Here is a 27,437-nt window from a genome sequence, read left to right on the forward strand (position 1 = left end):
TTTCCTTAATTAATTAGGTCACCAAACCTCTACAAAAAGTCCACAAAAACCCTCTTATTTATAAGAGGTCTAACTTTTTGCTTCAGCTTCTAAATTCTTCTGTCATGTTGCATGGTGTGAGACAATAAGTTTGAGATTCTGCTTAGTCATGGCAAAGGTTTCAATCGTTTAAGCGGAAAAAGCAGATTTAAAGTCCGACATCCGCAATGCATATAATCAATTATCCGACCAATTTCCATTAACGGTAATGGAAAGGTGAATTTGCATCATCCAGAACCCATTCAAATTGACACTTTTCATTGAGCATGCAGAGTTGCAGGCTGCAGCAGGTATTTGTCCGTGTGGCTCAAAATACAAACCTCATTATATCTTTGTGTTGTTTGTCTTCCAGGCGAGTGACGTCACTTTTGGACGTCGCTTTCGTGCTTTTTGCTGCTTTTGTTGATGACCTTTCTGTGGATGTTTTTCCCACAGAAAAATACATGGCTTCTAGGCAGAGGCTTTTTAATGAGTAAAGCCCTTGCTTTGCGCTATAAAATGTCCTGTCCTCAGGTTGGGATTGTGTACTATTGAAAAGTTAGAAACATGTTTGAATGCTTTGAGTTCTCACAGAACAGCAAGGTTCTCTCCTGTGCACTTCCTTCACTCATGAAACACCCGCGGAGGCAGTTAATTAAATATACATAATGTCTGATGTAAAGCTCTTAAAGTTTTCGAATGAATTATGCAACATTTTAGACTCACGTCATTTTATTCACAAGCGATGGTTGTGTGTTTTACAGGATGAGACGACGCAGTTGTGCATGAAAAATGAAAAATGACACAGAATTATTTGGAATTTAATTTTTTTTGCTGTCAATGGACAACTGAACATATTTCTGTTGCTCCATGGAGGCAAAAGTAAGAGTAAGTCCTGCAGCTGCTTATAATGATCATACATGTTTGTCCTTCTGATAAGTGGTTTAATTTATAAAATATCAGAAAATAGTTGAAAATGTCCATCCTGTAATTGGGCGTAAAAAAGTCGACACAGACACACTTGTCTTGCGTTGCATCGTTTGTGTAAGGCCCATCCACACCGGCTAAATGTGTACTTTCATATCTGTATCCCAGAAAAAGTTAGTCTCTGTATCAATCAAATGTAATTTGAGGAGTGTATTCTTGTGGAATTAATGGAGAGATTGTTTTATTTGATCAGCCTTTTCTATTAGACCTATTAGACCATCCATCAGCAGCCAAGTGGGGTCCGATGACCTCATGTGATGCCACTAGTGATTCCCTGTTTGCCCCTCACTCAACGTGAGCCTGTAGGAAAGTATTTACACAGCTCTGATAACAAGCCCTAAGTGAGCTTTAACACTGGATGTGTGCCGTGTAAATGTCAGTGATGACAAAGGCGCAGCTTCTTTTGCTGCTTTCTCACTCAGAATTTGCCCTTTGCATCCTCAGCTGGCAAAACGGGCAGATGAGGACACGGGAGAAGCCTGAGAAGCATTCGGGGTCAACCTTAACCCAATGCCTGAAGCATCCCAGAATAAACAACACAATGTATTTATAATCACGCAGGGATGACCTCAGCTGCAGACACACTGATGCACTGAGTTCTTTGGATTTAAAAAAATAAACATGGATGATTATTCTTTTTTATTTATTTGGCACCATCTCTTTCTATTTAGGTGTGCTATGATTTGTGTGGTTACAAAAAAAAAGTATATTAAATATTGATGGTTAATTTTTACCACCATCCCTCAAATTCACTGGAGGTTAACGGTATTTAATCACTGTTTACGACAAAGTATTTAATGTGAATATAGTTCAAAGTCATGAGATTAGATTGAAACTTGCTACATATTGTACATACACCCTTGTAGGGTCAGTTTGGCACACAGCATGGACGGTGTTTTGATATAAGTTCGTCCATGTTGGATGTTGCTTTATCAAAATGACATATTATCTTAAATTGAGTGGTTGCCGTTTTCTCGACTGATTCACGCGATTGGGGAGTTACGTGGTTAAAAGGACTGGCGAGAGTCATTAGTGTTGTTTGTGGTGATTAAAGCATGGAGTCGGTTGCCATCCCAATGAGTCATGTGGATGCACAAAGGACTGCCACCGGGATTTAGTGTCAGGCGCTGAGGAGCGAATACAAAGCTGTGGAATTTGACCCATGGGGAGCTATAAGTTTGAAGCGAAATTTTGATGAACTCTGCCTTTAATTAGAAAGTTTTTTTTTTCTTTTATAAATGACAATAGGATCTTTGCCACCCCACTTTACATTAAAAAAAAAAGCTGCACTGTTGGGTTTCATTTGCGTCCTGGTTCCCGGTCCCATCAAACATCTTCATTATCACAACAAAAGATCATTTTAAAAAATCTCCACACCTGGAGGCCAGAGGCTGTTTCCAAGAAATGTCCGACTTCCCGCCTATTTCTCACATGTAAAAGCACTCAGAGGACAGCGATTCAACATGCTACAATACCCACAAGTTAACAGGGTCAAAATCACTTGAACCTTTCATCTTGAATTATGAATGCTCACTGAGCTGTCTGTTTGTATCGCTCGGTTCATTCTATGTATCAAACACCCTGTAAGCTTGCCTCTCTTTGCTGTGTCTCCTGAGCTTGTGTGAAAACTTAACGGCACATTAAGTTCATACACCTGAGTTCACAAACTGCACATCTGTAACGCAGGTGTCACACTTCCAGAATAAAACAGCTGAACTAAAACTAAAGATAGCTTTTGTTTGTGTGTGTGTGGGGGGGGGGGGGGGAGAGAGAGAAAGGGAGAGAGAGATGAAGCAAGGATAACCACAGGTGTGTGTCCTTGTTCTTCTGAAGACGTGGACATTTCAGCTTTTTAATTGCCAGAGACGGCTCCATTTAAACTGGTGGAGTCTCTTTTCTCTCTCGATAGACGGATGCTACGGGATTCCCCCAGAGACGCATCCAGCTGAGATAGATGTAGGATTCGTTATCTCGCTTGCTTTTTTACCTCCCTCTTGTATCCCCTGTGTATATGTGTGTGTGTGTGTGCTGTTGAGTACGTGTGAAGCTCGTGTGAGACTTTGTTATTCCACCTGAGAGTTAATTCCTGTACAGTAAAGGCGTCCTGAGACGAGGCCCAGCTGTTGGGTCGACCTCCTGAACAGAACATGTTATAGCTCACGCCGCGCTTGTCATTGATTCAGCGCTGAGTGCATCTCCACTTTAGGCTTTTTGAGAGAGGATTAATTAAAATTCCTCTGCATTCAGAAATGGAAGGAACCCCGGGTCCAATCTGATAATCAATGAACTACGTTGGTGACTGAATCATAATGTATTTTTGGGATATTTGTGCAATTTATTGTTCTTTTGACCTGATTTTGTTCCTCTGTCTCGCCCCCCCCCCCCCCCTCCTCTCCTGACAGCTTTTCCCGGCTGTGAGCGGGGCCTTCATGGATTCCCCGTACAATGGCAACGCGTCCCTGCAGACGTCGACCTCCAACCTCAACGCCGGCTACTCTCGGCCCTCAGAAGCGGAGGATGATGGGAAGGTGTCCAGTGACACCATTTGGTTGTGGATCGCGGTGCTCGCAACCATTGGCAACATAGTCGTGGTGGCTGTGGTTTGCGCCTGTGCCTTCTGACCACATGGAACCCAGGAGCAAACTAGAGTGCAGACGTCTTATTAAGGGAAATATATTTTTCTTCAAAAAGGATAAAATAGCTTAAATTTGAGATCATTATTTTTTCAAAGTTTGAATAGTGAATTTGCATTACATTCTTTCTCTCTTTGTCAACAAAGGTAAACATTTTAAACTACAATTAAACTGGGAAAGGCAAAAACATTGATCTATCAATTCAAATTTAGATGTGAAATATAGATCTGACTTCTACAATCAATCAATTGAGACGCATCCGTTTTTACTACAGAAGCACTTACTGTAAATACACAATAACAACCATACATGCACACACAGACAGACATGCACATACTGTGTTGCACATTCTATCCGACTAATCAGAACAAACGCTACTCATCACACATTCAGATAAACCAAATGCAGCCGACAGAGTTACAGAAAGTTTAAAGACAATCCTGCCATATTGTTTTGCGTTACTGTAGATGCCTTAAGGAGAACCTCCTTCCTTCTCTTAACCATAGAGATTTTCTCTGCTTGTCAGCTACCAGCAACCTTTCAATCACAGTAAATAAAAACATTATATTATTGGTCTTATCCTTAGCTTTACTGTAGTATTACATTAACAGGTTTCTTAATTCATCCATCTTTTGTCAGCAGCCAGGTATTTCATCTGGAGTCGAAATTAAAAAGAGGGAAATTGTGTGTTTTAATAACAAAGTAAACAGTTACAATCAGTTAGGTTTGTCTTTAGAATACCCCTTTAATGGTTTGAGACTCTAATTTGGTCACGAGGATGTTTATCTTAGCCTCCATGAGCACACGATACTGAAACATCCTCAGTGAGCTTCACTCCCAGAGCAAAATGTTCCGTTTATTCATTTTGGACTGCAGACCATAGCGGTGGGCCTTCACATAATAGTACAATGCTCTGCTGATTAGTTTCTTTTTTTCAAGTCAAGCTGGTGTTACATAAGTCCATTCGGTCTCGGTCACACCACATGCTCAGCAGAGGTCAGAAGGATTAGACAAGAAGATCATAGCTTGATCGCTCGGGGGGGCTCAGGAGCCAGAGGACCATTGTCTGCTGGCGTTTGTAATTATGTGTGTGATTTAGTGTCATAGAGAGTTACGCCCTATCACATCCTTAAAATGCCCGAGCAAAGCACTCAACTCCAGCATGTATTGTCTTCGCTATTCTTAATGACTTGCTATTGCTGTCTCTGGCATTGATGAAAACCATAGATCTGCTACTTTAAGGCGTTTTCATTTCTAGCTGACGACAGTTGACTTTGAAGGTTGAAATGACAGCTGTCCCCCCCCCCCCCCCCCCCCCCGTGGACCACCCCCTATAGCCGGCCCACCCGTGTAGCCTTTTTTTTGGAAAAAGGGACTCCCTGAAGAGGGTTTTTAAATATGCACTTGATAGCTACAGCGTCCCGCTCAAAGTCGGAGGCCGAAGCGGTCGATTTAACGCCGCACTTTCCCTCTGTTGATCCTTCCCCGCTGAGTTCAAAAACTCTAAAAGTGCATGTCTCGCATTTGAAGAACGCAAGGCACCCTTAAAAAGCCAAGAGGAGAGCCACCCCCCATCGAGAAGGGAGCGGGACTCAGCCGTGAGTGACCAGCGATTTGTTGAAATTTAACAAGCAAGGTCACACAGGGGGAATCTCTCTCTGTCCCCATTGTAAGGCTAAATGCATCATTAAAAAGGGCAGTGCCACTCACTGTCATCTCTTCAAACCACCCTCGTTAGTTAGTGAGAAGAGGAAATCTCTTGAAGCCGAAAGGGAAAAGCCAAGGGATTAAACACAGATACGGAACCAGGAAGAGGAGGTCAAAAAGCGACGGGTAAAAACTCAAAAGTGGGCGATACGAGAATAATCAAACATCACTCTTGTCCATCTTTCTGCGGTTATGGTTGCTGGTGAGACTGAACCAAAACAGTGAAGAAAAAAAGAGAGAAACCGAGAACTGCAGAGTAATGAGTGAGCGATAAAGTGAGTTTGTCATTGTGAGCAACCTTTTCCATAAAAATGACTTCTGTCTCACACGACGACGTGTCGGCGTACCTCGATTCACTCTGTGGTTTTAAGCCAGTGTAGTCAGAATCAGAACCAATCGTCAGCGGTCGGGTCGCCTTCCACTACACGCGCGTTTAAACGTGTTTGCACGTTTGACTTTTCGCCGTCTCAGCCCACGTGAGCCAAGACGCCAGTCGGTCCTCCGGCGCAGTAATGAGCTTCCGATCCGCTCTTTTGTCCCTCCGCCTCGCTCGTTATTCCAGAGGGAAGCGTGTTCCCGGGGCGGCTATTGGAGCGGTCAGAGCAGATCACGTCTCCGCGGTTGGACTTTATTAGAACATCGTCTCACAGAATAGACACATAAGTATATTCCACAGGAAGGGACGGATGTAGAAATGTTAACATTAGTCATCTGAGATATGAATTGGTAATGACAAATCCCGTGGGTAAAAAGGGAGATGGAGGACGGCGCGTTCACTTAAAATAACTGTCATGGGAAACATTGAGAAAGAAGAGGGACAGTTGGAGCCAGGAGAGAGGCAACTATCTAAAACCACCCCCATTAAACTTGTATTATAATCGTATTATTACCACATGGTGGACATCTTGGACACTACCAGTCATTAGACGGAATGGGGCGGGAGCATTGTCCAGCAGAACACCCACCCATTAGATCCCACCAACGTGTCTCTGCCACCGAGACCCCAAGCGACTGAGCACCGAGAGGGGAGCATGCAAACACCTGCCAGAGTGACACCACGATCTTCAACGGCCTCCAACCAGAAAGCTTCTCCTTCGTCTTCCTACCGCCGACAATATGGCTGCACGCGCAAGTGAGGGATCTCCGGGAAGCACCGCGCAAACACGCGCAGGTGAGAAGTGGCGTTTTTACTGGGCCTTTGCTTTCACCGTGAGAACATGTGCTGTGCTGTGCTTTTTTTTTCTTTTTTTTTCCACTTTCGACACATTGTGATCATTCATTGAAAGTGACGAGCCGGTCTGCGGCCAGCGTTAGTCACCATGCGCTTCTGCTTAAAATCAAAAGAGTTTTAACTCATCTCGGAGCTCGTCCTCCCGCGGGGGGGAAGGTTTTTAGTTCTTGAATTAAATACATGAGACACTCTGAAAGTAAATAAATGCATCAATGCCGCCCGCGTGTTGTGAGGGATGTGACAACACTCGTGTTGTTTTTAATGGGTCGATGAATAACGACCGCAAAACGCAATTTGCGTAAACTGAGTGAAATGAGTTGTGACACTGAGAAGCATCTTTTAAAGTAAAGTAGGTGAAACTTTTTGCTTTGGTTCATGCCAAAGGTACCCCGCTAAATAAACAGACTGCGTGGACACTGAAGGCTACCATGCCGTGGCCACAGTCTGTTTCCCCCCCCCTCCCACTCTGGAAATGAACCCAAGATGGCAGTAGAACAAATGCAGTGATCCAGCACACTGACCCGACAGAGCGTCTGTTGGATTAAAAGTTTGCCCTGGAAGCAAGAGGACTCCATACGGGGCCCAAACAAGCCAGAACCAGGTCAGAACCAGTACCATAATATTGATATATTTTCTCGACAGTAACATATAAACGGATTGTTACACGCTATAGCACTTAAAAGGGTTCCCTTACTCCCACAAACAGACATTGTACAAATAGACAAAGTAGTTCCAGAGTTATTGCACTTTTATTAGGGGTGTGCCATTTTCAGGCACAGTATTTATACTTTATGTTACATGATTGGGTTATTATTATGTAGAATAAAATGAATAAATTCCCCAATTATTTCATTAGTTTGAAATAATGGCGATCCGGTTGGATTATGTCTCTGACGTTCCTCCTGTCAGGCACGTGAGACCACAGACCACATTGTGATGGATGCGTGTACAAAACACACGCACACGCTGTCCTTACCAGGCTTTGGACTTGTTTAATCTTTAATCTCTCCATCTGGCTTGTGTCCTCCTTTTTTTTTCTCCCTCCATCTGTCTTATGTCTTTTTTTCCCTCCTTTTTTCTCCCTCATTTCCAACAAGTTTTCACTCCCAAACTTTTCAAATGCTGCATCTTGATGAGTGGCGCGTTGCTTTCAAACAACATATCGGACAGTGTGACACCTTACAAAAAGTGTGTCCTTTATCCCAGCAGGGGATGGCATGAAAATATACATTGTGTATTTCTTAACATTTTGGAGTTTGAAAAAGGCCTTTGAAATTGAAAACTTAAAATGTCCTCAAGAAAAGCAATATTTTGACTTTTGCTCTGAAGGAAAGCAATATAATGACTCCTTTTTGTTTGGCATTCTTTAGTTATCCTCATCCTCGACCTTCATAGAAGATGGACAGGAAATAGCTCGGAGGTGACAGGCAGACGGACTGTGGCACTGATAGCACATGGAGATCCAGCTGTGTCGGGGTCACTATGTTCCTCGTCATCACGGGGGAATGTGTTTACGTGAAGGATGGCGCTATCCCAAGGACGATGTGTGAAAACTTCAGTGTGGTGACACGGTGATCATTGCCACATGCGAAAAAGCAAACAAATATTTCTCGGCAATCCGGAAATTCTACTTCTGCTTGAACGGATCGAATGGATATAACTGAAGATTTGCAACTGTGGACACCAGGGGACTTCAAATTCAAACTGTGATTCAACCTTCCATGGAAAACTTCTCTAAAAAGTAATAAGAAAACATAACAGTGCAACCATGGAACTCGCTGAGGACTGGATGAAGCACTCACAACAAGGACGCTTCGGAGGCTTCTTTGGGACAACTAAAGCCAAAATATTCGTATTCAATAAGTGCGAAGGACGTTATATCCTACAGATGGTTTAACAAAAAAGTGTCATAAAGTACAAACATATTGTGCATACACTCGCTGACGCAGAGAGGTGAGGACGATGAAAGAGAAAAGGATCACTATGCAAATATGAGAGATTCGGTTTGATAGTAAACTGTAGGACAGATACAAAAAACAGGATATGTCAATGTTAAATGTAAAGATGCTACCCTTGTAGCAATATGTTTACCTCACTTTACATGCATGGCAACCAGCAGATTTCTCTCTTTCCCCTCACTGTTCTCCTTGATGAAAATAAAGTATTTGCCTCTTCGCGAGTATCCATCAATTGTTTTCACCTCTGTAAAACAAATACAGTGGTTTATTGGTTAATACATGATTACGTGTTAGAGATCGCTCGACAGTTGAATCCAGATCTCTACGAAATTTCTTTCTATACGTCAGCTTTTATTTCTATGTGAGGAATTCCTCCTCTTGTACATTTTAAATCATGCCTAAAAGTTCCTCAGGTGGACCTTTTTGACTTTTGACTTGTGTGATATAACTTCAATAAATTGATAAGAATGTGACATGATCGTCTATTCATCCCATCGGGTTTCTTTATAAATTCTCGTCACATCCGGCTTTTGGCAAAAATCAACCCTCACATCAATCAAATTGCAATCTCCTTTCCTCATAATTTAATAAATTACAAGATAGGCGCTTGCAATAGTAGAAGGCAGAAAAAAGATTAATTAGTGCTAATGATTGTCACTTTATTATGGTCACATTCCTGTGTCCTCGAATGGGTATGAATGAAATGATTAATTCAGATTGGTTGGTCTTAATTTCTACCAGTGAATGGACAGGACGTCCTACTGACGCTGACTGAATGTTACCTAATAGTAACACGGCTTCATTTAAAATCATTTAAAATCTTTTTTGGTTTCAATTAACAATGACTGCTTCTAACATCCCTTTTAATTGAGCTATTTTTAGAATAAGTGCTTAATCACAAATATGACTTTTTTTCTTTTTTTCTGTATTCTTTTTTAAACTAGAATTTAGTAGAAGTATCATCCTCCCTTGCTAGTCAGTAAAACCAAACAACAGACGTCTCCCTGAATATGTTGATAACCCGTCTAATGAAGCTTATTTTAAAAGTATGATTATTGAGAATAGTAGTTTATAGTTCTGGTTGCCCTAATGGACTAAAAGTGTGATTTCTTTTTTTTTATTTATCTGTGAGATTGAGTGTGTGTGTGTGTGTGTTTTCACTCGTCATTTGGATGTTAGTACTTCAGGCCATCCCTGACACTCCATCTGTACTCCTGCCAGACACGGCTGTTGTTGGAGAGATGAGAGATCCTCAAACACATACAGATGAATGAACTCATGCACACACGTTAGGAGAAAAGGGTCCTGTACACACACACACAAACACTCAAGGAATCCCTCCAAATTACACGATCAACAGCAAGTCCCATGCATTTCTATTTTATTTCCATTTGACTGAAAACTGTCCACAGTCAGGGACAATATCCTTTTTTTTTACAATGAATAGATTTCTTAATTTTACTGAAATAATCAAGAACTTTGATTGCTGTGGAGGAAATTGATAACTACGTAATTTGCGAGATACGAAACCAGAAAAAAAGAGATAATTCAAGTGAGTGTTTGCCACGCCGAGCCTGGGATTTGGAAAGAAATCCCAAAGAGAACTTTCTTTAGATAAAATATATCTTCACCTTGAGGAGGGGATCACACGTCACACCTAGACCAAATACACCAAGTTACCACTGAAGAAAACATGTTTTGCAAATCTTGAACAAAAGCCAAGACTTTATCTGCTGAAGGGCAAATCAAAAACACATTTTGCTGCATAAAACCCCCAAAAGTGATCACTTGCCTCTTTGGCAGTACCTCGCATCCAGCACGAGGCTCCTGCCAGGAAAGGGGGAAGGGATTATTGAAGATAAACAAAGGCCGATAGGCGTGCAGTTTCGAGAGTCAGACTGTTGTGGTAAAATGATTTCATTTGAACAACTGAGCTGCTTGACCTATAAGTATCGGTCAGATCAACCGTACGTCACCCAGGAGCCGTACGCAACAATGAATCAGAGAGTAGAAGTTACAGCTCCCACAGTTCTCTGCATTTAGATCACAACAGAAAACACATTTCCAATGATTTGTAGATTTTGGGGCAAAAAAAATAAGCATTTTGATAAATAAATTATGTATGAAAGAAGACAAAGAGCAATTGTGACCAAATATGTGATAAAATGTTACCTCTATTCTATTCCTCTTTTAAATTGCTTGGCGTTAACTTTGCATTAACGTTTTGGTGCAGTTTTTGTGCATCTTGCACACATTCAGACCAGCACCCACCAACACACAGACACATGACTCACAGAAAAGTACACATTATTTTTATTGACTAGCCGCAGATGTCCATATATGGTGCGGGACCGGAGGAGGGGAGTCATGATCTCAGTTTGTCTTGGCATAGCGAGAGAGAAGTGAAGTCTGTGCACCAGCAGGAGTTGAGGTGTTAAGACCATTTGGTAAAACCGTAAATTTTAGTTTCCTTTCTCAGCACGACATCACTAGCTTGATAAGTCATTTGAGCGGAAACACAACAAGGGAGCACTTTACTTCCTGCACTACACTGATAACCCACAAGAGAGCAGTTGATGCCACTTTGTATCCAATAGGTTAACGTATTGTTTTCGTCTCAGACTGAGCGCGTGATTCATCGAGTGCACAGCGTTGTCGTGGAGACACCTTATCGTACGGTTTACATGACGTCATCACAACCGTACAAGATGCAATCATGAAAACTTTGAAGTGTGTAGTTGAGATCAAGATGAATGCAGAGCCTGAAGATGGGTGCAGTGGTCCAGGGGTTGGCACTAAAAAAAAGAAGCAGAAGTGATCCCATTGAAAAATAGTCTCTAGTGACCTTGATGATCTTCTATAGTTAATAGTAATAGTTGTGTGTGTGTGTGTGTGTGTGTGTGTTATACACCACCGTCCTCAAGGACAACGTTGCCAGGAAAAGAGCTGCAGCGACAACGGCTCACTGACGGTACGTGTGTGTAGGGGAATAAAAAAAAGATACAGACCTGAAGCCTGAGAGTGAGTGTGGTCGGCTGCCTTGGGGTTATTTATGTGTACGTGTGTGTGTGTGTGTGTGTGTCACTTCCAGTAAAGACTGACTCACTGACTCAGACATTAAAAAGAATAGCACATTTTGCAAGTTTGAACACTGTTTGCAGGAAATTATTTTTAATTGTTACGTGGAACCAGTCTCAGCAGATCTGATCTCCTCCCAGCTTAATTTAAAGACTTTCCACTTTGGACGCAAAGAAATACTCGTCTCACTCAAAGTCAAAACAAAGCTGTGGTTAAGAACGATGTCGTCTGAGAAACAATGTGTGATTGACTTAAACATTTTGAACTTAATAAACAGGCACCAAAAAACCCGGTTTGTTGTCTTTCATCCTCATCGGATGCCATAATCAGATCAAAAAGTGTTAACTCATCAGCACTTGGTCATATAAATCTATTAGACTTCTCATGAACCCTGAAGTTACACAACGTGACAGAGGCCCATCGGATAGAGATCTGAGAGAAGGCAGCCAGACGGGAGTCACTCTCTGATCTGAAAGGTGGCCGAGCAATAATGAGGCACAGATGGTAGCAGTGTGTGTGTCTATGCACACACACACACACACACACACACACACACACACACACACACACACACACACACACACACACACACACAAACACACACACACATTGCACAAACCAAACACAAGTATGTACACACTGCTCATCCTTTGGTCTACAATTTGCTTGATAGAATGTCACATTTCGTTAACATTTTCAAAAAAGATGTGGTTCAGTTGGATATCGTTTTTTAAGAGGATGTGAAAGAAAATGTAATTCACAAGCAGATTCTGTGTAGTTTCCAATAAGATGTTTCCACATTAAACAAGCCCACAAATTATCAAATAAACCCCACATCAGATAAGCAGCAGTACTAAATGGCCATTTTGATGGCCACAATTGTATTTATTCGGCCTTTCTGCCCCTTTTTTAAGGTGGTTAAAATGCAGTCATGTTACTTTAATGCTCCAAAAAAACATGCACATCACAATTCTATTTATGAAAACCTACAAAACTATTTTTAAAATTGATGCCAGTGTTACTAAAGATTTAAAGATTATATTGGGAATAAAGGAAATGACAATATCCACATTTGGGTAAGAGGACATGTGTTTGAACTCTACATTTTGTATTTGAGTGTCCTGGTTTAGCAGGAAGTTAGCCTCTAGTACTAGTACATTTTGCCTGGCTTTGTTCATAGGATTTGGATTTGTGCCTGGAGAATCCATTGGTCTCTGCTGGCAGCACACGTCCTGAGTCACACACACACACACACACACACACACACACACACACACACACACACACACACACACACACACACACACACACACGCACACACAAACAGAACAGTGAGTCTGTCTGGAAACAGTAGAGACAGAGAGGAGGTCTGGGAATGCTGAAGGGGCAGAGCCTGGAGAGAGGAGAGGTGGAAAGTTGCAACTTCAGTGCAATATAGACCACATGCTATGGGAAGGAATGCACGTGTAGGAGAGTGAAAGAGCAAAGCAAGAGAGGAGGAGGAGGAGGAAGAGGAGGAGGAAAGAAGCGAGGAGGGAGGGATCTAAGTTAAATCCTGCAGCGTGGCTCTGTGTCTGAATGAAAGAAGCCTTCTCTCCCACTCCGTCCTGCTGTCCCTATGTATGCGACTCCCGTCTGCTGCAGCCAGTGCGCACATGTCCAGAGCAAACACAGCCAGATTCCACAAGTGACTTCAAGCTGGAAGTAAATATTTTTGCAGAAACGCCGGGCTGAAGGGGAGACTTTCCTCGCTGCTGATTTGCTTTGAGGATTTCTAAGCATCCATTAAATAACTTTTTGTAAATGGGATGGACGTTTGTTTCAGTCACCGGAAGACGTGGACACTTTTTCAAGAAACCCCGTTGTGATGCACAGATGCTTTTGCCGATACTACTACAGTAACAAGGGCCGAGTCTCTCCACGTCATCGGGGCTTCGGGTCATTGGTTCTGCCAGCCTCCACACACCACCCGGAGAGAGCTGCACTGCAGATCCAATCGCCAACCAAAAGAATTCACTGGACCTGCTCGATCTCACAAAACCTCATTTGCACACATCACAGGGGCAGCCTGCCAAAATAATACGATGTCTAGGTTTTGAGTGCTTTGCCAACTTGCTGGCAGGTGTCAGTGTGTTTGATACACATTCATTCTCCTACACACACATGCACACACACACGGTTGCCTAAGACTGCAGAGAACGTGCCGGACATCTACTGAAGGACAACCGAGACTCTAAACTCTCCAAAAAGCTATCGTTGTTGGGCAGATGTTGTGAGAGATGTCCCATTTGAATTCCTCTTCTCACACAACACGGTGAAATATCACACCCAGGCTGCTTTGAGCCGATTGACAGACAGCTCATTCGCATCATGACCCTACTGACCCGTTATCTTCAGCGCGTCCTTGCGCTTCACCTCCTCGTCCTGCTGCTGCTCCTGCAGGCCTGGCGGGGGTGCTGTCACCCCCAGTGTTTGGACTACAAGCCGCCGTTTGAGCCCCGCAAGCCGCTGGCTTTCTGTAAGGAATACTCCAAGTTCGGATGCTGTGATCTGGAAAAGGATGAGGAGATATCGGTCAAGTTCTACGCCATCATGGACCACTTTGACCATTCAGGTTATATGACCTGCGCCCGGTACATACGCAGCATCCTCTGCCAGGTAAGGGATACGTTCAATTATTTCAAAATAATGATTGTATGGGAACATGCATCCACGCGATCCTCTCCCTGGGAATCGACAAATTGAAGGGAGCGAATAGTTTATAGTTTTTAATTGCATGTGAGAATGTGAGTCAAATCATGTCTGTGTTGGAAAGATACACCTGTTTCTAAAGTCATTTGCACAGTGAAGTCCACATTAACATCTTCCACAGTGAATACACAATCCCACATCATGTGGATCTAAATATGACTCTATTATGGACTCTGGATGTTTCTAGTCCCAACTCTCGAAACTGCATATTTTAAGCTGTTTTTTTATTTTATTTGTTTTTTCGGGTTAAAATGTTTTCCATTTGCATTTCAGCAGGAAGAAAATACACAAAGCCCATCTGAAAACAGCCTCCAAAGGAACCTGAGGTGTGGTTTGTCAGTACGAAAGCTGATCTCAATGATGCACCAACGTATGTGCTTTAATGACCACATGCAGAGGTTGACATCTGTAAACCAGCACTCGCTCCTGCATAAAGCGACTCAACCGCATTCTTAACTTTTGTTAATCTGCACGCGTTTCCTTTTTATTTTGCTGAGTCAAAACACACTGCCAGATATCTGATAAGAAAATGTCACACTCAAAATGTCACACTTGTCAAACAGCGACCTGGAAGAACTCACTGGCTTGAAATCTGTCATGTGGGTCGATGTATGCAGTAAACCCACAAACTACACAATCTACACACACGCTAGCTGAACTCCAGACAGTGACAGCACAATTTAACACACACTTACTTCTTGTAAATCCCACAAATGATGTGTTGTTATTGTGTATTATGCCTTTAACTACGTGAATAGACAGATCTGGAATCTCAATTAACTCTTTTTCTATTTTTTTATTCTATGGAAAGTCAATCTTGATTGAATAACCCGTTAACAAAATTACATTTTCCTCCCACAACTCAACACAAACACTTCTTACATTTACAGTACTCGCGATTCCTTTTACACTCATCACTCAACCTCCATCTTCATGTCACTTTCACGTCATAGGTGATGTTGAGAAAGAAAATACACTCCTGAAATATAGAGTTCCATCATTGTGATAATTATAGCCAAGCGATGCTGACTGTGTGTAACAACAGCAGCGGTGCAGCTCACGAACCACTTCCCACAGTTGAGTTTGAGTCAGAGCCTCAGAGTCCTGAACAAAGCCGCTATGAGAGGCATGGAAGGCGTTTCCTACAACATTAGACCCAGAGCTTGAATTATTGCAATTATCTCAAAAGCGATCCCAAGCATTTGAGTATCCGGTCAACTTTTTCCATATTAAACGACTTATAAACACAAAGAAAGGGCACCATAGCACTGAGATGTGTAGCTTATGTTTCTTTGAACTATGATCATTTATATTTAAGTATTTAGATTTGTTTTTAATATTCTCTTTGTGTTGGGTGGATCCTGCAGAACCCCACCACTCTGGAAGAGAGAGACAGAGAGAGAGAGAGAGAGAGAGAGAGAGAGAGAGAGAGAAGCATAGAAAATGACTTACTAGAGATCATCATGCCTAAACTGTCAGCTTAACTGACCAAACAAATTACCATTTCCTCCTCTGGCCAGGGGTCCAGGACATATCCAGTTCCTGCACGAGAGGGGCAGAGAGAGGGAAGCCAAAAAGTGAGGCAGAGATAAAAGCAGTGAAGATAGATCAAGACAGTGTGTACCTTGCCTTCTCGGCAATGACAACAATCGAGGTATCTGAGCGTTCACATCCGGAGACCGGCTGCACTTGGGTCATTCCGAGTTTAATGGGAAAGTTTTTAAATTTTCTATTCATCTCAGATTTCCCTCTCCACCACCTAATCTTGGGGTCCATCCCTGAGTACACATCTGCCTCCTCTCCCTCTTAAACGTAATAAAACATCCCCATGTGGGCCTTTCATGGACTCAGGGAGGCAGAGTCTTAAAAAATATTTTCTGCTGAATTTTAGTTTATTCTGAACTGTGTGCATAATTATAAATTAGGGGTTAGACGTTTTTGCATTGTCAGGGAACAGCTGTTAGTGCTTACATGCATTCATCCTACCTGTGATAACGTGAGTCAAGATGAACAATGAACAATGGCTGGTTTTCAACTTCAGTGGGTCAAACAGGAGGGACGCCGTCTGCCAAGCTAGACATAGACCAGGGACAAATAAAAGTACTATGCACTGCACCTTTTATCTCTAAACATAAATACAATCAGATATGTTTTGGACTCAAATGTTCCATAAATGACACGTTACATGACATATTTTACGTAACACATACAAACAAAGCTACGTCTCACACAAACTCAAAGCACAATCATACATCATACATACAGCTTTCCTCCTTTTCCTTCTCTCAGTTATATTAATATTTGATAATGAGTCATATTGCGATTTATGAGCTTGACAAGCGCAAAGACATAAACATTTAAATGATTCATAACAGAAGATCCAGGTAGAAGCAACTACAACTTTTGTCTACAGTGACAGTATCTTAAAAGTGTTCTGGAGACTAAATCCACCACTTACGAAGCAGTTTTGAACATCAGCAGAAATGTCCGTTCGTGAAAACTGCCGACTCGGGCCCAGTGGAACAAAGAAACAAAGATGCCAGATTATGCACTTAATCGAAAGTTTAGGATCAGTCGACCATCTGGTCAGTTGGTCGCTCGTGTCTGTGTTTTTGGGCTTTGTTGCTGTTTGCGACTCGGTTCTCATTTCCTGGGGATGATCCGTTTAGAGGGATGTGGCACCAAGTGAGAGGGCGCCAGCCAAGCACATGAGGATTTGGTTGTTGTGCCTCCCTGTTTCCTGCAGCTTCACCATCCTGGGTGTGGACGGTGTGGTTGTGACTTAATAACTGACTGGACCTTCCTAGGATCCATTTATACCAGGCTGCCGCCTCGGACGGCCTGTATATAACTCACATGTGACCAGTTATAGGGCGGTGAGGAGCTGTGGTGGAATAAGAATCCATACATGTCCTTTAACTTTACCTCTGAGATTAACACGTCGGCCTAAAGGAGGCTCAGTGAGGACAAACGCTGAAGGAGATCCAAAAAAGATTTTCCTCATTTTCAGTTGTTTTTTCAGTACATCCTTATTCCCTTTTGCAGGAGTGTTCTCCGTACGCTGCCCACCTGTACGATGCCGAAGACGCAAACACACCCATGCGCACGGTGCCCGGACTGTGCGGTGATTACTGCTCCGAATACTGGCAGCAGTGTCGCTACACGCTCAGCCTCCTCTTGGAGGACTCGGGGAGTCCGGAGCAGTTCGCGAACCTCACTGCAGCCATAGAAGAAGATCGTGCCATGTTCTGCAATTTTCTGGAGCTGAAGGACAAACAGTACTGCTATCCTAACGTGTTGACAAATGCAGGTACGGCTTGTATATGTCGGGCAGATGTTTCCGCTCAGCAGCTGTAAAGGACACCCATTGAGATGAACTTATTTGAATGCTTGCGTAGACAGCCGACAGGAGCAAGCACGTTGTCACAGCCCGCAATGCTCGATGGCAAGAACCTCAACCTGCACCAACAAGACAGTATAATTATGATTTATGTGCAAACGTTGCCCCTCCCTGCCAGTCTAAACATGTGGTTGGCTGTATATACAAATAGTATGTTTTTTAAAACATATGTTAAAAGAACAGCAATGACGCAGAGTTAAAACATTTGATTTGGACCAATTGAAAGGTGGAGAAAATATGTTACCTAGAGAAAAGGAACCGTACAAACTGATTCTCAGACACACTCAAACTCCTCAACCCATTCCCTTTTTGTATGCTGATCATTGTCCATTAGTCCAATAAGTAAACTGAAGTCTTCCTTTCTCATTTCCTCTTCTCTGTCCCCAGCACTGAATGCCAACCTGGGCTTGGTGAGTGAGGATCCCAAAGGGTGCCTGGAGCTGTGCTTGCAGGAGGTGGCCAACGGGCTCCGTAACCCGGTGGCCATGATCCACGCAAACGACGGCACGCATCGCTTCTTTGTGGCGGAGCAGCTGGGCTACGTGTGGGTCTACCTGGCCAACGGCTCACGGATCGACCGCCCGTTCCTCAACCTCACCCGGGCCGTCCTCACGTCGCCGTGGGCCGGAGACGAGAGGGGGTTCCTCTGCATAGCCCTGCACCCGAGGTTCACACGTGCATGAAGATGTGGAGGCATTGCAAATAATTCTATGCATGGTTCTCAATGGAAAATGTCCCTCGTGAAGTATTGTTCTGCCTCTTTTCTGTGCATAGGATCGCCGCGGTGAGAAAAGCCTACGTGTACTACTCTGTGTCTGTCAAGAAGGAGGAGAGGATACGGATCAGCGAGTTCACACTGCTAACACATGATGACAACCAACTGGACCACTCGTCTGAGAGGTGAGGACAGATGTTTAACGATGTTCTGGATTTAGCTATTTGTGCTTTTACAATAAGGGCTATTCGTACTATTGATCTACCTAAAAAACAGAGCTCAAACAGTGCATTTTTGAAGAAGACTCTTTTTCAATGTAGGTCTATGGGGGAATCTATTTTGGGCCTCGTGGCTTAGGACAAACTTAGGACATTTTGGAAATGAATGTATGTAAACTGCAAGTTAAGCGCTTACGATCGCAGAGGGCTGATTGTAGTTCTGATCTTCGGTGATGGACACTTAGATGTCATTGGAACATCTGGTTCTTATGTACTTTGTGGTTTAGGACCATTCTTGAGGTTGCAGAGCCGGCGTCCAATCACAATGGAGGACAGCTTCTGTTCGGCCATGACGGGTACTTGTACATCTTCATTGGGGATGGTGGCCGAGCGGGGGACCCATTTGGAAAGTTTGGCAACTCACAGAACAAGTAAGAACAATTTAACAAATTAAGGTTCTTGATTAAGGTCCCGTCAGTATTTTCAACGAGAAGGTAAATGAACATCAAGCAAGGATGATTTGAGAGACTTGCAGCTTTCTTTCAGACAAAAGGAAATAGTTCATACTCACAGAATGATTCATAGCAGAACAGTAGACCACCTCAACATATCACTCAGAGAGAATTACGACAATCCGACGTCAAGTTTGAAAGCCCTTCTATTCCTGAGCTATTTTCAAATTAAATTATCACACCTGTCAACAAAACCCCACAGAAACAGCTCAGCGGCTACACTTCAACTCTTCTGGGAATGAGGGGGGAATCGACCTGCCAACTCTAATATTTACTCGACACATTGCACCGCCACACACTGGTGTTTGTAGGAAAAAGAGAAGTCGGGGGAGAGGGATATGAATGATTGGAACAGGGCTATCGGGAGAGAGCCACCAGCGAATACGGAGCAGAAAGGTGCAAAGTGAATGAGGGTAAATGAAAAATTGAGAAAAAGATGCTGAAAGGAAAGGACAAACATAAAGATTTAGCTCAGATGGATGCACAAAGAGAGAAAAGAAAGACACTAACTAATGCCGGGATGCTGGTTGGAATTATGATGAGAAAGGGAGAAGATGAATAGAAAGATGTTAACATGTTAAGTTCAATGCAGAGGGAGGGTTTTTAGAAACCAGTATAAACATAGTTTGAAAAGCACAGCCCGAGCTCAAAAAGCGATACACACACCATGCTCACGTTCCAGGTCAACTTATTTTGGTATCCGCCTCCAAGGAGCACTCAACGAGCAGCTCAGTCCTTTCGGGGGCCTCAAAGCCTCCGTGACTCTTTCTGGGTTCACTCATCTGCTCTTTGGATCCACAGGTCGACGCTCCTCGGCAAGGTGCTGCGCATCGATGTTGACGACAACGACGACGGCGCCCCGTACAGCCTCCCCGCAGACAACCCGTTCCTGAGCGAGAGGGAGGCTCGGCCGGGTAAATCCCACCAAGTCCCGCAAGTCAGCAATTAAAGGGAAACCTCACAGTTGTTTGTGAGGAGGTTTTAACTGAATGAAATGGAAAAAAAAATTCTAATTTTAACACAGAAGCGTGTGCAGCAGTACAAAGGGTGTATTATTGTTCACGTCAACATGATTGAATTCACATTGGTTTTATTCTCTCTGTGCAGAGATCTACGCCTACGGAGTTCGAAACATGTGGCGGTGCTCCGTAGACCGAGGTGACCCCGCCACAGGCCGAGGCGAAGGCAGGATGTTTTGTGGTGACGTCGGCCAGAACAAATATGAAGAGGTGGACCTCATTGTTAAAGGTGGGATGATCAGTGGTTTGTTTCTTTTAAAATGATTTTCAAATAGTTCACTCTTTCATGAAATGTCACGCTCTATTCGCTCTGATGTCATGTGAAACTTTTATCTTGGAAAAGATCAACAGCGAGTCAGAAATCGTAGTTTAATCTCAGGCTTCTCCATAACAGTTAAGGTAATTGGGGTCTGGTTAAGTAGAAAGGGCCCCGAAATAACCAGTCTAAAAGTTATTCTAGAGTAAATGCATTGCATAGCAGAACAATGCAATTTAGATAAAACGGTAATAATTCTTCCCCTGAGGACTTGCTCTAACTTGGTCCATGCACGTTTGAAGGAGGCAACTATGGATGGAGGGCCAAAGAAGGCTTCAGCTGCTACGATCGCAAACTCTGTCAAAACTCCTCGCTGGGTGAGGACCTTTCCTTTAACTTTTTACTGTTGTTCTAAAATTGAGCCGCAGTTTGTAAACTGATGCGTTTTTGTCTGTCTTTGTCCAAACGAAGACGACGTCTTGCCCATATTTGCTTACCCCCACAAGCTGGGCAAATCAGTGACAGGAGGATACATCTACAGAGGCTGTCAGATGCCCAACCTCAATGGACTCTACATCTTCGGGGATTTCATGAGCGGGTTCGTGTTGCCGCGTTGCCGTCCAATCAGACCAATTTTTTTGGCGGCGCCGCTCGCGTTAAAGAGCCATTTGTTTCTGTTCAGGCGTCTGATGTCTCTGAAGGAGAACGTCACTACGGGGGAATGGCAGTACAACGAGATCTGCATGGGAAGAGGACAGACCTGCAGGTTCCCCAAACTCATTGACAGTTACTTCAAATACATCATCTCTTTTGCTGAGGATGAAGCCGGTGAGAGCAACATGAGAACAAACAAACATCTGACAGTCACTGTAGCCTACACTTTGGTTGCATAATTAAACATCAAAGGGGTCATTAAGATGTTAAAGCAGTTGTCTAAAGTTAATTATATGGTACAAGGGGATTTTGTGTTATGTTTTTTTTAGCTTTTGGAATTGTTGTTGACAGTATTGAATTACATCCAAAAGCACACAGTGGAGGGTTCGGGCAGGACTTTCAATCTGCTTTGAATCAAACACACTGCTGATGTTTGAGGGAGAGGGTTGCACACACGCTGCTGCTCCGAATTGTTATCTTCCCTCCCTTTGAAAGTGACCGGGGGAGATTTAGTACAGTGCTTGCACAGTTCAAGTAAAGTCCACATCCCTTCGCCCTACAGACACCATCACCATTTCACCGGCACACACATTTTGAGTCTGTTTTGTGATTTATCTCCTCTTTCTCCATTTTTCTTCCCTTTCTATATCCTTTATTTTTACATCTTCTCCCTCTTTGCTTTTTTTTATGCTCCACACTATTTGCAAATACCCTTGTCCCCCTTTCCTCTCTTCCTGCTGTCTACCATCGGTTCACCTCCCTCTCCTTCTTTGCTGCTGAGTCTGTCTCTTTGTCTTTCGATCACCTCCTGTGTCCGTCCGCCTGACTCTCCGACTTCCTTTTTCCTCTCTCCATCTTTCCAGGGGAGCTGTACTTCTTAGCCACCGGATCCCCGAGTGCCACAGCGAGGGCCGGAGTCATCTATAAGATAGTGGACCCTTCCAGGTAACCAACCAATTCAAAACATCAAGCGAATGTCCATCACGCCTGCAGGGGTGTGTCGAGGCGTACATGCACACTTATGTATCAGCGATAAGCTAATATACCTACCAATGATCCTGTCTAAGGTAGAAGAGCTGGTCTCATAGAACGGAGTAGGATAACTTTAAAATAACTAAGCTACTGAACTAAAAATAGTAAATAATAGAATACAGACATTGTCTTGTTTTTTGTCTCCTGACTTAAAGGCGAGCAGCACCAGGAAAATGCAGCATCAAGCCTTTGCCTGTCAAGATAAAGGGAAAACTGATTCACTTCAACCCCAAAGAAGGTTAGAAAATATTAAGAATCTTTTTTTCTTGGGGCTTTTTAGCTTTATTGATTAAAAAAATGTTGTTCTTGTTTGCAGAGTTTGTAATCAACAAGAAACCAACCACAACACCCGTACCCACGACAACCACAAGAAAACCAACAACAAAAACAACACCAAGGAGAAAATCACCCATAATAATAATAAAACCACCTATGCCAACAAGAAAAACAGTAAGACAGATGCCACAACCACATACAGTAGCAACAACAGCAAGAACAACAACATTACAGACCACGAGAAAAACAACAATGAGAAAAACTTCAACAAAAACGACCTCAGCAACATCAACACAACCCGCAGCCGTCCAGATGACCATGGCAACAACCCCCGCCACGACCTCAGCCACTGGTAGGCCTACTGGTGCACCCGTTTACCGAGCCAGCTCCACTGATTATTCACCCACTAGCTCCCCTGTTTGCCCGATGACTAAGTCCAGCGGCAGCACTAACATTGAAGCCACCAGTATGCTGGTGCACACCTCGCTGCAGGGAGACGCAACCAGCGTCAAACCAGGTGCTTTCTTCCTTTGCGCTCAGTTTTTGCTTTACATTTTAACACGCTAGTGGCTAAAATAGCTGTGCAATTATCTTTCCTTGGATGATTAATTAAATTAGAAAACCCATGTGCTCAAAAAAAAATTGGCGTAGCGGTTGCTGCACATCTCAGCTACAAACTATAAATGAATGAAAAATATGAATATAAATGCTTTAGCAGCTAAGTCGAATTTGGTTAACTGTAAATTTGCCTTTTTAGCTTATTAAAAACCTAATTTTGTTTTTTCCTTCCAGGTTAAATGAATGCAGGGTGTAAATTGTTTTTATAACAGCTCACTTCTGGCTATTGAACTGTTGTGTGGTTTCATTATGGAACAATTTCTTGCAATGAGAAAATGGAAAAGGGATGATGAAACAGAGAGTCGTAAAGGAGGACATGAATTAATCACGTTGAACGTTAGGAGGGCCTATTTGACAAATGACACAGTATATTAATCATTTCATGTTCTTGTTTTTGTGCCACAGAAAATACTAACACATTGTTTTTTCTTTCTAAATATTTTATTTACTACTTCCATAAATCAACATGCAGCCGTCAAACTGTTCTCATCCACTGCTTGTCCTTACAAGAACAAAAGTAGGCACTGCAAGTTGTATATAATTTAACTTTCCTACTTAACTAACGCCAATTTCAGACATTACATAACAGTAATTTCGCGTAAGAAATACACTTATTCAGACCAAAACCACAATAAAAAGACTGTGGCTCAGTGGCACTGACTGTATGTGCTGATGAAATTTTTTTGAAAAAATAACTTTTTGTAAGATACGAGGATACATTCACCGAATCATAAATATTTCGACCAAATTTCATTATTTTACTTGTGCTTCTTATCAGTCTTTACACCTTAACTGGAAAAGTCAGCGGGAGAATAACACAAATATGTCTTTGTCTCTTTAGATCAGTTGTATTCACTTTATTAACTGCTAAAGAAAACAGTAAAAATTAGTAAACAGGGTATCAGGGTAAGAACAGTGCTGCATTTGCATGGAACCAGGTGGAGCACGGCAGTTAATTTAGCACTCAGAAGATGACGTTAACGGTAAAGGCCAGCTGCTGCGCAGCGTTAAAACATTCACGAAACACACGGAATTCATGAAAGCATCTTCTGTAGCTTCCTCGCACAGCGAGAGGTTTGCTGTAGACTAGCTGCATTTCAAAGCTGCATTAATTACTGGAATGATATCAAATCGTTGTATTTAACACACGATCTTCCATCACTGTGGCAAAACATGTCCTCATATGTTTGTTTTATCTCCGCCCTGCCGTTGCGTTAGAGAGTCAGTTTGTTCTCCCTGTGCTGTAAACGCCACACCAGCCGTTCCCACCAGACAAACTCAGGTACAAGGGAATCAGCTAGTGTTGCAAGTTTAATTCCTGCTTGAAATATATATTCTTTGGCTGGTACAAGAGTCTAAAGCAGGATAAATGTTGCTTATTTATGTTTTGCGTAGTACTTTAATTTAAATAAATGGTTCTGCATCAGCTTCAGTTTGGACATTCATCCTTGTGTGTCTGTGTTTATGTCTTTCCTGTCTCCAAGGACAATGCTGGCTTTAGTCAAATCGCTTTGTATAACAATTCGGGGAGTTAGAGATATGTTCGACAGAGTGGGGCAGTCTCATTGATGAGAAGATTGATAACCACCTGCCGAGAAAACAAATAGGTGCATCTCGAGCTAGCTGCCAAACTAACCCTTCATCTTCATCTTCATCAGCGCACTGTTAAAGTACATATAAAGAGGGTGATTCTGTCTCTCCATCAGGTCATCGCACAACCGGCATGACTGCAGCCGCCTCTAGGATCGCTCAATTCCCAACCGGGAGACCCTGGAAACCCCTTCAGCACACCCATTTGTTGACCACCTCCCAACCTCTGACCTCCCCCCCACCACCGCCACCACCTCCTCCTCCTCCTCCTGCACACACCACGGCTCTTAAGCCCCCCGGCTCGGACCCGACCTCCGCCCACAAACCACGGGAGGACGGGCCGCGGCTCGGGGCGAAGCTGGAAAGCGCTGGGGAGGGCAACCGAGTACACAAGAGGCCTCGAGGAAGGGGCGGCGGCCACAGGAGGGGGAAAAAAGGGCCGCGGGCCGGCTCGGTGCGACTGGTGAGCGCCGACGGCCTTTCCAATCGAGGGAGAGTGGAGATATTCGTCCGCGGCGAGTGGGGGACGGTGTGCGACGACCTGTTCACCAGCAAAGCCGGCGGCGTGGTGTGCCGCCAGCTCGGCTTCGCGGGCGCGCTGGCGGTGATGAAGAGGGCCGCGCTGGGCGAGGCCGACCGCAGCGTCGGGATCCTGCTGGATGACGTGCAGTGTGAGGGCGGCGAGAGGTCGCTGCTGGAGTGCAAGAGGTCCCGGGTGGGGAAACACAACTGCTCCCACGGGGAGGATGTCGGGGTGATCTGCGCTTAGCGGGGGGGTGGGGGGGGGATCGGATGCACGTCACACACACACACAAAAAGTGACAGGATGGAGAAAGCAAAATGTGAAGATGGTATAAAAAGTTATTAAAGAATACTCGTTAATGTTGGTGATGTCAGTTTGCTGACTTTTCTATGATTGTATTTTCTAATATTACCTAGATTTCCGGCTCACAGTCAAATGCAAAGAATAACGCCATATAGTTCAACTTGAAATACATTCTGTGTTTGCATTTATTACTCATTCAAGAGGAGCATTGAGCTTTAGAGTTTCTCAGTCCACTGTTTTGAGAGAGAAGAATCTACAAGATGGGACTGAACAGTACATCCAGAGTGATTCAGAGGAGGAAAATGGTTGAAAAAGATAAAAACAGAACCTAAAACCAATCACAGTGAAAATGTAAAGCTCCACATCACATGGCGATTGAGGCAGAATTACAATCAGCATGTGTAAATGTTCAGTAGCTTGCGTATTATAAGGCTAGTTTAGTGAATGATCTCTTCACTACATCTCTGGGTTTCAAGTAGGCTGTGACTGTAAAACACAATGTTTAACCACAACTAGTTTGAAATCCACTTAAAAAAGTCTTAAAATAGAAGAGATCATTTCCAATTACCCAAGAGTCTTTGACGAGGAGGATGCAGTAATACTCGCACCGTGGCCAGAACCGGCCTTTTCTATGATACGGGGCAAAAACACAATACTACTAGATCAAATCAACCCATAAACCATTATGTTGGATTCCACTCCCTAGCAGGAAGTCTGAAAAAGGCCGACCTCGAGGCTTCCAACTGGCTTTCCACGAACTCTGGGCGAGACAATCTCATCACCTTATCCACCAAATGATTACAGTTATACTTTATAATAAAAAACCTGGTTCCATCACAATTCATTACAGTTATACTTTGGGGAACCTTATTGATGCCTTTGGAAGGTGTTTATCGTCTAATTAAAGTTAATCGTAGTGCTTGGACTTTGATCTGTTGAAAAATACAAATGTTTCATTATTTTTAGCGAATGTTGAAGTTCATTTGAAATAATGGTTAGTGCACAGTTTCAGTTTGTCACCACGATTCGAGCAAAGGAAGCACAATACATTACATATGTGTAATAAGTGTACCTAATAATTAAATGTTTGTGGTTTTATAGGATTAACACTTTAGTTTTAATACCTTATATTTTTATATATGAAGCTCAAATGCTCAAAGAGTGACTGAGTGAGTGATGGAGAAACTTTAATCATATTGTTGCTTTCTGCTGTCTTTTTATACTCTCTAGACAACCATGAGGCAATAATGAAGTGTGTTCTGGGAAGACATTTGTATTTTTTTATTGTAGAATTTCAGAGGTTCTATTTTCTAAAACATCTTTTTCAATCAAGCATTTGTGTTTTATGATTTTTATAGAATTTTTTTTTTTAAGAAGTAAATGCTGGACATTCTTTAAGATGAATATAATTAAATGTTTCCACTATTAAGTGCACTTTTGAGTGTCTGGGATATCAATACAACTTCAGCTCCTTGTTACTCTCTGTCAATTCTCTCTTGCTGTACATTCAATTGTTCTTCCCATCACATGACTCTGGGAGTGAGACGGTGACCATGGTTACCAGATTCCCTCCATCATCCATTGTGTTAACAAATCTCAGGAAACCCTGTGGACTGGGGCCACTGTTTCTTAGCGGGTGACTCTGATCGAAACAAGAGCGCGGTGAAATGGCACTATTACTATTAACATGGTGGTCGTAGTCACCTTCTTACCTTAGGGAAACTAAAAGATTTAATCTGTAAAAATATCTTTTTACAGATTTCAACATCAAAACAAGAGCAGATTGAAGCATTCATCAATGAAATAATAAATATAGACCATAGAAACATAATCTGGGATCGCAAAGTGTTGAATTTCTAACTTCAAGAAGCTAAACTGACTGAAGCAAAATCCTGTGAGGGATGAGTCTTATTTCTCCAGGCAGTCAGCCAGGTAAAGAGCCACTGGAGCAAATAAAT

The 27,437-nt window shown here is 43.0% G+C and overlaps 1 protein-coding gene and 1 long non-coding RNA gene across 3 annotated transcripts; both read left to right on the top strand.

Annotated features, from left to right (window-relative positions):
* Window positions 1-4,951: 4,951 nt before the first annotated feature.
* Window positions 4,952-9,007, top strand: LOC119218039 (uncharacterized). The gene is made up of 2 exons (XR_005120322.2): window positions 4,952-6,516; window positions 7,947-9,007. It is a non-coding gene; the product is annotated as an uncharacterized LOC119218039 (long non-coding RNA).
* A 3,979-nt stretch (window positions 9,008-12,986) lies between these two features.
* On the top strand, window positions 12,987-26,936 carry si:ch211-136a13.1 (HHIP-like protein 1). Of its 2 annotated transcripts, none has more exons than XM_037473131.2 (14): window positions 12,987-14,270; window positions 17,409-17,673; window positions 18,151-18,430; window positions 18,538-18,663; window positions 18,984-19,127; window positions 20,010-20,122; window positions 20,316-20,456; window positions 20,786-20,860; window positions 20,955-21,081; window positions 21,166-21,311; window positions 22,001-22,082; window positions 22,325-22,407; window positions 22,486-22,962; window positions 24,770-26,936. In XM_037473131.2, the coding sequence occupies exons 1-14, from the start codon at window positions 13,983-13,985 to the stop codon at window positions 25,420-25,422; spliced, it is 3,000 nt and encodes a 999-aa protein (XP_037329028.2). In that variant the 5' UTR covers window positions 12,987-13,982; the 3' UTR covers window positions 25,423-26,936. The 2 variants fall into 2 exon arrangements, with proteins under 2 accessions (XP_037329028.2, XP_037329037.2); XM_037473140.2 differs by having other exon boundaries at window positions 22,486-22,797.
* Window positions 26,937-27,437: the final 501 nt, after the last annotated feature.

This window comes from Pungitius pungitius, chromosome 3, assembly GCF_949316345.1.
Source record: "Pungitius pungitius chromosome 3, fPunPun2.1, whole genome shotgun sequence".
NCBI lineage: Eukaryota > Metazoa > Chordata > Actinopteri > Perciformes > Gasterosteidae > Pungitius > Pungitius pungitius.

Bases quoted from the DNA above. Each gene is read 5' to 3' on its own strand.
- si:ch211-136a13.1 (XM_037473131.2), top strand. From the start codon at position 13,983: ATGACCCTACTGACCCGTTATCTTCAGCGCGTCCTTGCGCTTCACCTC. The intron at 20,457-20,785 runs GTGGGATGATCA...GCACGTTTGAAG, and splicing joins GGTGGACCTCATTGTTAAAG to GAGGCAACTATGGATGGAGG. The intron at 22,408-22,485 runs GTTAGAAAATAT...TCTTGTTTGCAG, and splicing joins TCACTTCAACCCCAAAGAAG to AGTTTGTAATCAACAAGAAA.